Genomic DNA, 12,455 nt, shown 5'->3' on the forward strand with positions numbered 1-12,455 from the left:
GATGGGGTGCCCCTAGGTTCAATCCCAAGTACAAAAAAAAATTAAATTAAATTAAAAAGGCTTGAGGGCTGGGGATGTGGCTCAAGCGGTAGCGTGCTCGCCTGGCACGCGTGCGGCCTGGGTTCGATCCTCAGCACCACATACAAACAAAGATGTTGTGTCCACCGAAAACTAAAAAATAAATATTAAAATTCTCTCTCTCTCTCTCTCTGTTAAAAAATAAATACAAACTGTACTTTAAAAAAAAATTAAAAAGGCTTGAACTCTCTACAAGCAAGGAATTTGTCCAACATTCCAAAAAAATTAAACTTTATTGTAAAAAAATTTTTCTTGATTATAAATGTAATAATACCTAGGAAAATTTTATAAAATACAGAAAATAGTAACACCCCAATAATTCCACCACTTATAGAAATCACCACTAGTATACCCTTGAGCATATTTCAATCCCTTGTACTGTCAAAGCAGATGCACAGTTACCTGTTTTGGTCCATCAACACTGCAAACATTACCAATGTATAAGCTCTCATTCTCATCAGTAAAACATGATCAAAGTCCAAGGCTGGTCTTTGCCCCATAGTTTCTAATAGAAAAACTTAAATATACCCTAAATATCCACCATTTGAAACACAGCTAAATTATAATAACCTTAAAGCAAAATAGTGACCAAAAAATGAAGGAAGCTTCTTACCATATAAATGTGAAACAATTTCCAAGATGTATGAAGTAGGAAAAAAGTACAGAACAGAATGAATAATTTTCCATTTTCAAAAACAACACCACCTATTTACCTGTATGTGAACTAAAGTTCTAAAAAGATACACAAGAAATCAAAAATGTTCACTTTTCCATGGGTTGTTATAGATAGTGAAACTTTTCATCTTTTACCCTTTTCTGATTTTCTGCTATTCATATTATTTAAATGCAACTATCATTTTGACCCAGTTATCCCACTCCTTGGTTTATACCCAAAGGACTTAAAATCAGCACACTATAGTGATACCGCCACATCAATGTTTATAGCAGCTCAGTTCACAATAGCTAAGCCATGAAACCAGCCTAGGTGCCCTTCAATGGATGGACAAAGAAAGTGTGGTATATATACACAATGGTATACTAGCCACAAAGAGAAATGAAATTATGGCATTTGCCAGTAAGTGGATGGAACTGGAGACTATCATGCTAAGTGAAATAAGAAATTCCCAAAAACTAAAGACCAAATATTTTCTCCCATACACAGATGCTAACACACAATAATGAAGGGGGAAGGAAAGACAGAAGTACTTTGGATTAGACAAAGGGGAATAAAGGGAAGGGAGGGAGATGGGAATAGGAAAGGCAGTAGAATGAATTAGACATAACTTTCCTATGTTCATATGTGAATATACAACCAGTGTAACTCCACATCATGTACAACCACAAGAATGGGAAGTTATACTCCATGTATATATAATATGTCAAAATATATTCTACTGCCATGTATAACTAAGAAGAACAAATTTAAAAAAAATTTAAAATGAATAAATAAAAATAAGTAAATGCAATCTTTCAATAAAAGTGTGGGGTGAGAAGACAATCTTCATTAATATCTTTAAGACATGCTAATATTCCACCAAAATTAATTTAATGTTTTCCTTAGAATTAGGCATTTAAGTCATTTTTAGTATATTCTATTGATATCTATAATGCACACTTTTTTTTTGGTACTGGGGATTGAACCTAGAGGCAATTTACCACTAACCTACATCCCCAGCTCTTTTTATTTATTATTTTTTGTACCATCATGATTACACACTGAGTCACATCCCCAGCCCTTCTTATTTTTTATATTGAGACAGGATTTCACTAAGTTTCTTAGGGCCTTGCCAAGTTGTTGAGGCTGGCTTTGAACTTGCAATCCTCTTGCCTCAGCCTCCCGAGTCATCAGGATTACAAGCATGCATCACAACCAGCTAAACACCTTTATGCATAAATTTTTGTCTTAAAATTGACTTCAAATTTAAGACTCTGGGTGTATTTCCCAATTGATTTCTAGATGTGTTAAAAGTATACCACTCATGTACTCACCACACTGGGTTTTATCTTTGCAGCAAAACAAAATGGAGTGGGGAATGCAGCTCAATGGTAGCACCTGCCTAGCACCCACCTTCTGTGAGGTCCAGGTTCCATTCCCAGCAGGCAGGTCAGGGTAGGGTGTTCTGGATCTCTTGTTTTTATTTGCCTTAATTTGCATTTCTTAGAAAGATTGAAGACCTACTCACATTATTTACATTCCACTTGCAATTCCTTTTTTGCAAATTATTCCCATCCAAAGCATTTCTAGAGCTCTCTCTATCAGAGTACATTCAGCTTAACTGACATATGGCTTACTTTCAGAAGGCAAGATGGGTCCCCCAATCATACGTGACAAGCCAACAGCATAATCACAAATATCCACGTACTCTTGAACTTCTCCCACACCTTCCACCAGGATTTTCCCCATCTCCAAAGACACCTAAAAATTAAAAAGCCAAGCAGGATTTTTCCAACAGAATTAACACTTTAAACATTAAACTGAGGTGGGCAAAAGTAAAACATTATTTCATGTCTATTTTGTGACAGAAACAAACTGAAGAAAATCTGTTCCTTTTTTCTGTAGAATTTTAAAACTGAAGAATTTTCTTTAATTTTTACTGTCCACCTCATTAATCTTTCCTCTAAAGAAAATATTTTGAAACGTATAAACTCAAAAATCACAATCTTATATCAAATATGCATGACAGCTTTATTCTCTACTCCAAGGATTGTATATATACTGCAAAACATTACCAGGTTCCCCAGTACTTGGATCTTCTCCCTCAAGGCATCGCCAATCTGCCTTACTATTTCTCCTCTCTTTGGAGCAGGGATCTAAGAAAACAATAGAATTTTAGTGTTCTGACCCAAAGGGTAAATTCATGTCTATAACAGTGCTACTTGTACACTGTAGAACAAAGTACAATCACACCAAAGAAGACTTTTTTTTTTTTAAATAAGATGGGGATTCTTCTTTTTCAATATTTTTTTTTTTTGAGAGAGAGAGAAAGAGAGAATTCTTTTTAATATTTATTTTTTAGTTTTCGGCGGACACAAAATCTTTGTTTGTATGTGGTGCTGAGGATCGAACCCGGGCTGCACGCATGCCAGGCGAGCGCGCTACCGCTTGAGCCACATCCCCAGCCCAAAGAAGACTTTTTGATTACATCAAGACTGTGCTATGGCTAAACACAGCAGCTAAAATAAATGCAAGGCACTCATAGGGCTCATATCTACTGGAAGTTGCAGGGGTGAAAAGACAACAAAATATTACAAATTGTTGCAGGGCATGGTGGCACATGCCTGTAATCCCAGCAGCTAAGGAGGCTGAGGCAGGAGAATAGTGAGTTCAAAGCCAGCCTTAGCAACTTAATGAGGCCCTAAGCAGCTTAATGAGACCCTGTCTCAAAATGAAAAATAAAAAAGGGCCAGGGATTAGATTAATTCTAGATAGGGAAAAGGGGTGGGAGGGAAAGGGAAGGGGATTAGCAAGGATGGTGGAATGTGATGGACATCATTATACAAAGTACATGTATGAAGACTTGAACTGGGTGTCAACATACCTTATATACAAACAGAGATATGAAAAATTGTGGTACATATGTGTATTAAGAATTGTAATGTTAGGGGGCTGGGGTTGTGGCTCAGCGATAGAGAGCTCGCCTAGCACATGTGAGGCCCTGGGTTCGATCCTCAGCACCACATAAAAATAAATTAAAAAAGATATTGTGTCCAACTAAAAAAATAAATATTAAAAAAAAAAAAGAATTTTAATGTTGGGCTGGGGCTGGGGCTCAGCAGTAGTGCACTTGCCTGGCATGTGTGAGGCACTGGGTTCGATTCTCAGCACCAAATATAAATAAATAAATAAAGGTCTGTCAAAAACTTAAAAAATATATAAAAAAAATTGTGATGCAAAAAAAAAAGTAATGCATAATGACATAAATTAAAGTGAACATACTTTATATACAGAGATACAAAAAATTGTGCTCTATATGTGTAAAAAGGATTGTAATGCATTCCACTGTTGTCATATATTTAAAAAATAATAATAATAAACAAAAGGGCCAGGGATGTGGCTCAGTGGTTAAGTGCCCCTGGATTCATCCCTAGTACGAGGGTGAGAGAGAGAGAGAGAGAGAGAGAGATTACAAATTGTCATCAGGGCTATAAAGATAAAGGGGGGGAAAAGATAGTGAAACACAGAAGACACTCATGTACTCCACTCATGTACTCACCACACTGAGTAAATGGACAAGATGCTTTACCTAAAAAGTTCACAGGGAAAATATCTAAGGAGGTAAAACTTAAGCTGAAACCAGAAGAATGGGAGACATTTAGCCACAGGAAGATTCTTCCAGAGAAAGGAAAAAATGTGTAAGAGGGATCATGGAAAACAAAAAGGGCTGGCTGGAAAGCCAGTATATCTAAAACTCTCAGAGGCTTTTAAGGAGTTGGAATCTTACTCCTGGTACAATGCAAAAATCTTTAATTTTTTTAAAGTACAGAATAAGATGATTTCCTTTATCTTTCAATATCACTATCTGACAAATAGAAAATAAATTGAAGGGGAAAGAACAGAAGCAGGGATATACCAGTTAAGAACATATTATAGCTGGGAACAGGGTTTCACACCTGTAATCACAGCTACTCAGGAAACTGAAGCAGGAAGATCATAAGTTGGAGGTCAGCCTGGGCAGTTTAGCAACACGCTGTGTCAAATTTTTAAGAAGTCCTGGGCACATAGTTCAAGGGTAGAGCACCTGCCTAGCATGAAGACCTGGGTTCCACCCTCAGTAACACACACACACACACACACACACACACATTACAGTAGCCAGGGCAAAAGATCAAAGTGACTTGGTCTTAACACTACAGTGATACCAAGGGAGACAAAGTGAACTCCAGATCTAATTTTGGAAGTAGAACTAACAGGACACACTAATGGAACAGATCTAAGACAAGTCCAAGAAATAGGGAAAATAGAAGAACTAAGGATGACTCTCAGGTCTCTGACTTGAAAATCCAGATAGATGCAAGTGCAACTATTGGACAAGGATGATTTAAGAGGAGGAGCCAGTGTTTTGCGGGTCACCCTACTAAAATAAAAGTTTGTCATTTTTATAATACATGCACTCTTTTATAAACAGGAAACAAGAACTTGTAATGTTAAATAAATTAGCACAGCTCCTATATATTTCCTAGCAAAGGCTTGCATTTAATAATGTTTCAACTAGTCAGATATGCTGGCTTACGACTCCCAAGTAATCCCAGCTATTATAGAGGCTAAGGCAGGTGGATGACAAGTTCAAAGCCAGTCAGATCAACTTAGCAAGACTCCCAGATAGGCACCAACTGTCCTCATCCCTGCACTAATGAAGTCACATGTAGAATGAACATCAAATATAGTCATATGTGGGGAACTGAAAGCATTGAGGAAAAGATTAGGTAAGAATTTGAGAAGCCATGAGTGGTGGTGCATACCTATAATCCCAGCACTCAGGAGGCTGAGGTGGGAAAGTCACTTGAGCCCACAGTTTGAGAGCAGCCTATGACATGGCGAGAACTCGTTTCAAAAAAAAAAAAAAAAAAAAAAAGACCCATAATCCCAGCAGCTCAAGAAGTGGAGGCAGGAGAATTGCAAGTTCAAAACCAGCCTCAGCAACTTAGCAAGGAACTAAGCAACTCAGTGAGATACTGTCTCTAAATAAAATACAAAAATGGACTGGGGAGCTGGGCACAGTGGCACATGCCTGTAATCCCAGCATCTCAGGAGGCTGAGGCAGGAGAATCAGGATTTCAAAGCCAGCCTCAGCAAAAGCTAAAAAATTCAGTGGGACCCTATCTCTAAAGAAAACACAAAACAGGACTGGGGATGTGACTTAGTGATTGAGTGCCCCCGAGTTCAATCCCCAGTTCTTCCCCCTAAAACAGAAAAAATGACTTTGGGGAAAATAAAAACAGATACCCATGTTAAAAAGCTACCAGTTATCTGGTATTTCTACATTTAGGAGAAAATGGTTCATTAACAGTTCCTGTCCTCAAGGGATGGGAGAGATTCCAACTCTCACCAAAATGAAAGAAAACTAAGGACACACCAGGGATGAAGAGGAGCAAAAACTGGGCCAAAACTGACTCATGAAGCAAAGCAGCAAGTCTCGGTATTCCTGACCACGTTCTCTGTGGTTGGTTTTAGGTAAGAGGAAATCGGTTTTATAAACTGCCTTACCATATATTCATATTTTGATTTCATTTCCCCTTAAGAAGAATATTCCCTCTGAAAAAATCTCAGGCTTAACTCAAGTAAAGTAAATGAGCCAGGCACAATGGTGCATGCCTGTAATCCCAGTAGCTCAGAAGGCTGAGGCAGGAGAATCACAAGTTTCAAGCCAGCCTCAGAAATTTAGCAAGGCCCTAAGCAATTTAATGAGACCCTGTATTTACATAAAATATTAAAAAGGAGGCTGGGGACACAGCTCAGTTGGTAGAGTGCTTGTCTCACATGTACAAGGCCCTGGGTTTCATCCCCAGCACCACCACCAAAAAAAAAAAAAAAGATTATATATATGGTTGAGGTTGTGGCTAAGCAACCCTGGTACCTAAGGCTAAGCAATCTCTGGTACCAAAAAAAAAAAAAAAAAACCTAAATGAAACAGTGGTTTGTCCTAACACATGCAAGGCCAGCAGAAAGGAGGCAGCCCCAGGAGGGAGGATCCAAGAGGGAAGCTTGAAGACAGAAGGGCAGCAAATTCTGGTCTATTCTTGTTTGAGGCATCCATTACCTCTCTAAGTCACTGCCCTACCAGCAAGAGCCCCAGAGGCAATCTGGAAAAGCTCAGATTCTACCCTAAACTTTGAACTCAGTTGCTTAACTCAAACTCTAACTAGCAGGACCGCCAACTGGCTCTCTTACTGTCACCTAGGAAAGTGACCTATTGTCACTTAGCAACCCCACTCTATTAGGAGATCTAAAAAGCATCAGCAGCATGAGAAGGCACATTAGACACAGAGTAGACTACTAATGAGGTCCAATCCAAAAAAGTACAGCACAATATTCAAGAAAGATCTCCAATATGTCAGATACCAACCACCCCCACAAAGAGCAGAGCCTTAAAAGCCAGTTCAGAAAAAGATTACACAAACTTCCTGTCCCCCCACCCCAAACTGCTTGTATTTACCCTGGGTAATACACTAGATGCTTCTAGTCAGAAGACAAGTAAAGTTATACCTACATCTACCCAGCTACTCAGGAAGCTGAGGCAAAAAGATCCCAGATTTGAGGCAAGCCTGAGCAACTTAGTAAAACCACCACCACAAAAAAAAAAAAAAAAGTGACATTGCAGTAGCATCCAAAACAATGTATACATAATGAACCCTAAATTATATACTTTAATTAATAATAATGTAGAAATATTGGCTCATCAATAATGCAAGATATTAATATTGCAAAAAACCTGGGAAGAGGAATAAACATGAAATATACACTTTCTGTTCATATTTCTGTAAACCTAAAACCAATCTAAAAATGAAGTATTAATTTTTTTAAAGTATATGTATTAACTTAAAAATTGTACAGTACTTTAGACTGGTATGCAATGATAACACAGGTCACAAAATTTTCCACCCGCCATATATATATATATATGTATAATAATCACAACTATGGAGTAAATACACAAGCCTGGAAGAAAATGCACCAAAAAACACAATTCAAATGGCCTCTCTGTATTGAGGAGGTTGGGATTCAGGGGTTGGGGGAAGTACCAGGGACTGAACTCAGGGGCGCTTGACCATTGAGCCACATCCCCAGCCCTATTTTGTATTTTTATTTAGTGACAGGGTCTCACCGAGTTACTTAGTGTCTCACTTTTGCTGATGCTGGTTTTGAACTGCTGATCCTCCTGCCTCAGCCTCCTGAGCAACAGGGAGTATGCCACCATGCCTGGCCAATATGATTATTTTACTACACTTTGGATCTGAAATGTCCTCCAAAGGCTTACATGTTGAAGGCTTGATTCTCAGTTAGTGATGCTATTGGGAGGTGGGAGAAATTTTAGGACTAGAGCCTAGTTAGACGTAGATCACTGGAGTCATGCCCTTGAAAGAGAAACCTGGGCCCTGCCTCTTTCTCTAATTCTTGACTGCAAGGTGAATAGCTTTGCTCCATCATGTGTTCCCCACCACGATGCTCTGACTTACATAAAAAAATGGTGCCAGCAGGCCATGGAATGAAACCTCTGAAACCATAAGCCAAAACAAATTTTTCTTCTTTTTTTTTTTAATATATTTATTGTACTTGTTTTACTTATGGTTGGACACAATACCTTTATTTCACTTATTTATTTTTATGTGGTGCTGAGGATCGAACCCAGGGACTTACACATGTGAGGCAAGCGCTCTACCACTGAGCCACAACCCCAGCCCCAAATTTTTCTTCTTTTAAGTTGATTTTCTCTAGTATTTTGTCACAGCAAAAGAATACTAACAACAAGTTTTTTTTTGGTGGGGGGTGGCATGCCAGGGATTAAACCCAAAGACTCTTGCATGATAAGCAAGTGCTCTGCTGCTAAACTATAACCTCAGCCCTTTTTTAAATTTTAAGATAGGGTCCTGCTAAATTGCCCATGCTGGCCTCAAACTTGAAATCTTTCTCCCTCACCTCCCTATTTGAAGCTGGAATTATAGGTGTGTACCACCATGCGGAGATCTTTTTTTTTTTTTAATAAGATGTATTATTTCTACAATTAGAAAATGTAATCTTAAATGATACTGTTTGGGACATCACTCAGATATGTGAACTTTACTTAGGAAACTGTTAACTTGTATAAGTGGTATTTTTCTGCTTATTTTTTATTGCATAAAGTGGAACCCTCAGCCTACTTACATCCAGAATAAAAGTAGAGGAAAGATGTTTTCCATGTTTTGCAGAAAGATGATCTTAGCTGAGGACAACTGTGTATACAACCCAGGAGTCTGCCCCCTCCTACCTGCCACAGCCCCAACTCCCTTTGCAATTACTAACTCAGAGAAAACACTGAGGCTCAGCAGTCTCAATGTCAGCAGCATATGGTTTTATAACACACTGGAACTTGCTATATATCAGACTCTCCTATAAGCACTTTAAGTAATAAACTCAACTCTCAGGACAACCTCAGAAGATGGCATTTATAGCCTCCCCTTTATATGACAAAGTACTCTGAAGATGGAGGGCAAAGGGAAATGGAGAAATCCAAGCTATCCCTGTTCTCCTTTACTTTCCCCTCCTCAGGAGCCACCCCCACTGGGTCAGTGTGGCCTCGCCCAGACGAGACACAGTTCTCATGTTTGCTAATTTGACCCCTGCTAGAGATTTAGACTGGGAAGATAGACTCTGCCTACAACCCCTTGCCCTGAGAAAGAGATGTTGTGGTTGCTCTTGAGGCCAGGCATACTGACCTACTGCATCCTTCCCAGGTCAATCTGGCAGGAGGGACAAAGAGAAACAAATAAATATTTTTTTAAAAAGATCTTCCATTCTTTTTCTACTTGCTTACTTATAACTTCAGAGGATAATATTTGTAGCTCAAGTCCATACTGCATAAGTACAAAATTTTAATCCATTTAAAATAACTCATTCAGGGGCTGGGGTTGTAGCTCAGTGGTAGAGCATTTGTCCAGCACATGTGAGGCACTGGGTTCGATTCTCAGCTCCACATTAAAAAAATAAGTAAATAATATATTATAATGTAAATGAATAAAATAATGTAAATGTAAATTAAATAATGTAATGTAATATAAATAAAATAAAGGTATTGTGTCCATCTACAACTAAAAATTTTTTTTAAATAAAAAGCTTTTTTTTATTTTTCAAATAAAATTATGCATTCAATGAATGCCAAACACAGAAAATTCCCAGAAATTGAGTGGAGACAAATTGCTGCCCCAATTTCAGCATCACAGCCTCAAGGAGCCCATGTTTCAGTGAGAGGCAGTGACTTGCTGATCAGATGTTTGTTCATCTCATCACAATTAAGAAAGGACCTCTTCTGTGCTTTAGATCACAAATAACATACTTACATCTGCCCAGACTTTCCAAGCTTCTCTTGCTTTCTTTATAGTTTCTTCATAGTCTGCCACACTGGCCTACATTAAGAATTAGGAGGGGGGAAAAAAAAAAGAATTAGGAGGAGAGAAAAAGGAAACAGTAAAGGAAGGTGATGACCTTCTTCAAGAACACAGAGACATTTTTGGATACAAACTGGAAAGTCTCCGGATATCCCTGAGATATATGATTGAGGATGATTTTTACAGTCCAAGCTTTCAAAATCTGGCAAGAACCCAGGAAGATAGGATGGACTCCAGTTCTGCTTTAAAACCTTGATTTTCAAAGCAAGGTCCACTGGTCTTATCTGAGCACATCACCTGACCTGTGTTAGAAGCGAAGACCTCAGGCTCCAACCCAGACTTAAGGAATCAGAAACTATATTCTAACAAAAACCCTCAGGAGATTGAGGTGTTAAATGAAACTCCTTAGTCCTCTCTAGGGTTCACCTTCTCTAGGACATGCCATACCCACCCTAAAAGTAGACAGTCTCTCCCAGACATTCTTTAATGTCAAATGAAACAGAAACACCTTATTCTTTGCATTTGTATATTTGTATTGCTCTTGACCTGCCTAATAGGATTCTATCTCTAAAGAAAGTTTGCAAAAACTCCCTGTGAACAGTTTGAATTTTAAAAGCTTACCTGCCGGACTCTTGCTATTGGTTCATTGTTAGCAGGACAATAGGTTGTAATAACCTAAAAACAAAACCCAAAAAAAATGACCATTATTTACAGAAATCACAATTCCTTCCAAATTGAGGGAACAGACTGAAGAAGAAACATGGGGAGAGGGAGCAGATACAATGTCCAAGATAGAATACTTTACATTGTTACAATTAAAATGAGTCCGATTCAGTATAAAGAGAGAGAGAAATTAAGTCTTAAAAGAAAACCATAAGCTACTGAGATGCAGAAAGCACAGCTGTAAATTTTAACCAACAGGCCTTTGGCTCGTGCCCTTGTAAATGAGGGAACTATGCAAGTACAAGGAAAAATGGCACAAAATTATGCAGCTCCACCCTGGCTCCACCTCCAGTCCAGCCACTGATACAGCCCTTCTATAAATATTGGACCCCCAGTCCAAGGCCGGGCTTCTCACTCTCAAGATAGCCTGCATTGTCCCTTGAATGTGTATCCACTTTCTAAATAAACCTCTGTCTATGCCTTTGTCTAGCTCATGCCAAAAGTCTTTACTGTCACATATGCCAAGAACCCTGCTGGTTCGGAGTTAAATTTCCCTTCCTAACACCCCTATCCAGAGACATGTTGCCCTGTGACAAAACCACTCTACAGCATGGTGGCACACACCTGTAATCCCCGGTACTAATCACAAGTTAGAAGTCAGCCTGGGTAACTGAACAAGATCACAAGATCCTCTCTCAACAATTTAAAGGGCTGAGGATGTAGTTCAGTGGCAGAGCAATTGCTTCATGTATGTGAGACCCTGGACTTGTCCCAGTACAAAGGTGGGGCGGGGGGAACACAGACTCTACAGAGATAGGCCTTTCATTAGGAACCACTTTTCCCTAAAACCCACCCTTGCCATCTAAATATTAGGTATACAAACAAAGGCCTTAATGTGACAAGTTATTTCAATTTTTTTCAATTATCAGACCAAACTAACAAAGTTTTACTCATTCCTTCTCTCCCTTATTCTGCCCACCCTCTGGTCTGAAGATGAAATAGTAAACTCTAGATGACTATGGCAAAAGCCTATGTCCACACAAACTGGAGAGGTTTCGATTAGGGAAAAAAAAAAAAAACCAACGTACAATTAAAAGGCCATCAGGAGAGAGTATTTAATGGAAGAGCTTAATGATTAGGGAAAAAAAAAAAAAACGAAACTACCATTGAATGAAATCTGGGGAACAATTAAAATCACCTGCATCTCCTACTGCCACAGATAAATGAAAAATATATTTCATCTATCAAAGCAGTTTATTTATTAAATAGTCACCTGAACTGAAGGTTACATAACATTTTCCTATAAAAGCTTCCTTTTGTAGGCCACATTTTTCCCAGAAGGGGGGGGGAGGGGAAGCAGCATAATAACCTTACCTTTTCATTGCATTCTATAAAACATATTTTTGAAGACTAAGGGTGCCAGGCACGGTGTCAAACTCTGCGTAATAGAGAAATGCTGGAAATCCCATTTTTAAAGAAGTTCACACGATTTTAGCAAGTAAAACCTTGTCCACCGGAGTTCAGAAAGAGGACATAAACCTGGCGCGGTAGTGTACGCCTGTAATTCCAGTCACTTGGGAGGCTGAGGCAGGAGGACCCCAAATTCCATGTCAGCCTCAGCAACTTAGTGAGAC

At 38.8% G+C, this 12,455-nt stretch overlaps 1 protein-coding gene across 1 annotated transcript in view; it reads right to left on the bottom strand.

Moving 5' to 3' along the window:
- Aldh7a1 (aldehyde dehydrogenase 7 family member A1) overlaps window positions 1-12,455 on the bottom strand; it is a 38,446-nt gene that overhangs the window by 25,295 nt on the left and 696 nt on the right. The window contains exons 2-5 of the mRNA XM_046460125.2: window positions 10,780-10,833; window positions 10,111-10,176; window positions 2,809-2,889; window positions 2,371-2,494 (exon numbers count right to left, since the gene is read on the bottom strand). Coding sequence (XP_046316081.1) covers window positions 2,371-2,494; window positions 2,809-2,889; window positions 10,111-10,176; window positions 10,780-10,833 — 325 coding nt within the window. The remainder of the gene's footprint in view (window positions 1-2,370; window positions 2,495-2,808; window positions 2,890-10,110; window positions 10,177-10,779; window positions 10,834-12,455) is intronic.

Source organism: Marmota monax, unplaced genomic scaffold (assembly GCF_021218885.2).
Source record: "Marmota monax isolate L192 unplaced genomic scaffold, Marmota_monax_Labrador192_F-V1.1 WCK01_AAM20220418_F8-fsc00006, whole genome shotgun sequence".
Classification (NCBI taxonomy): Eukaryota; Metazoa; Chordata; class Mammalia; order Rodentia; family Sciuridae; genus Marmota; species Marmota monax.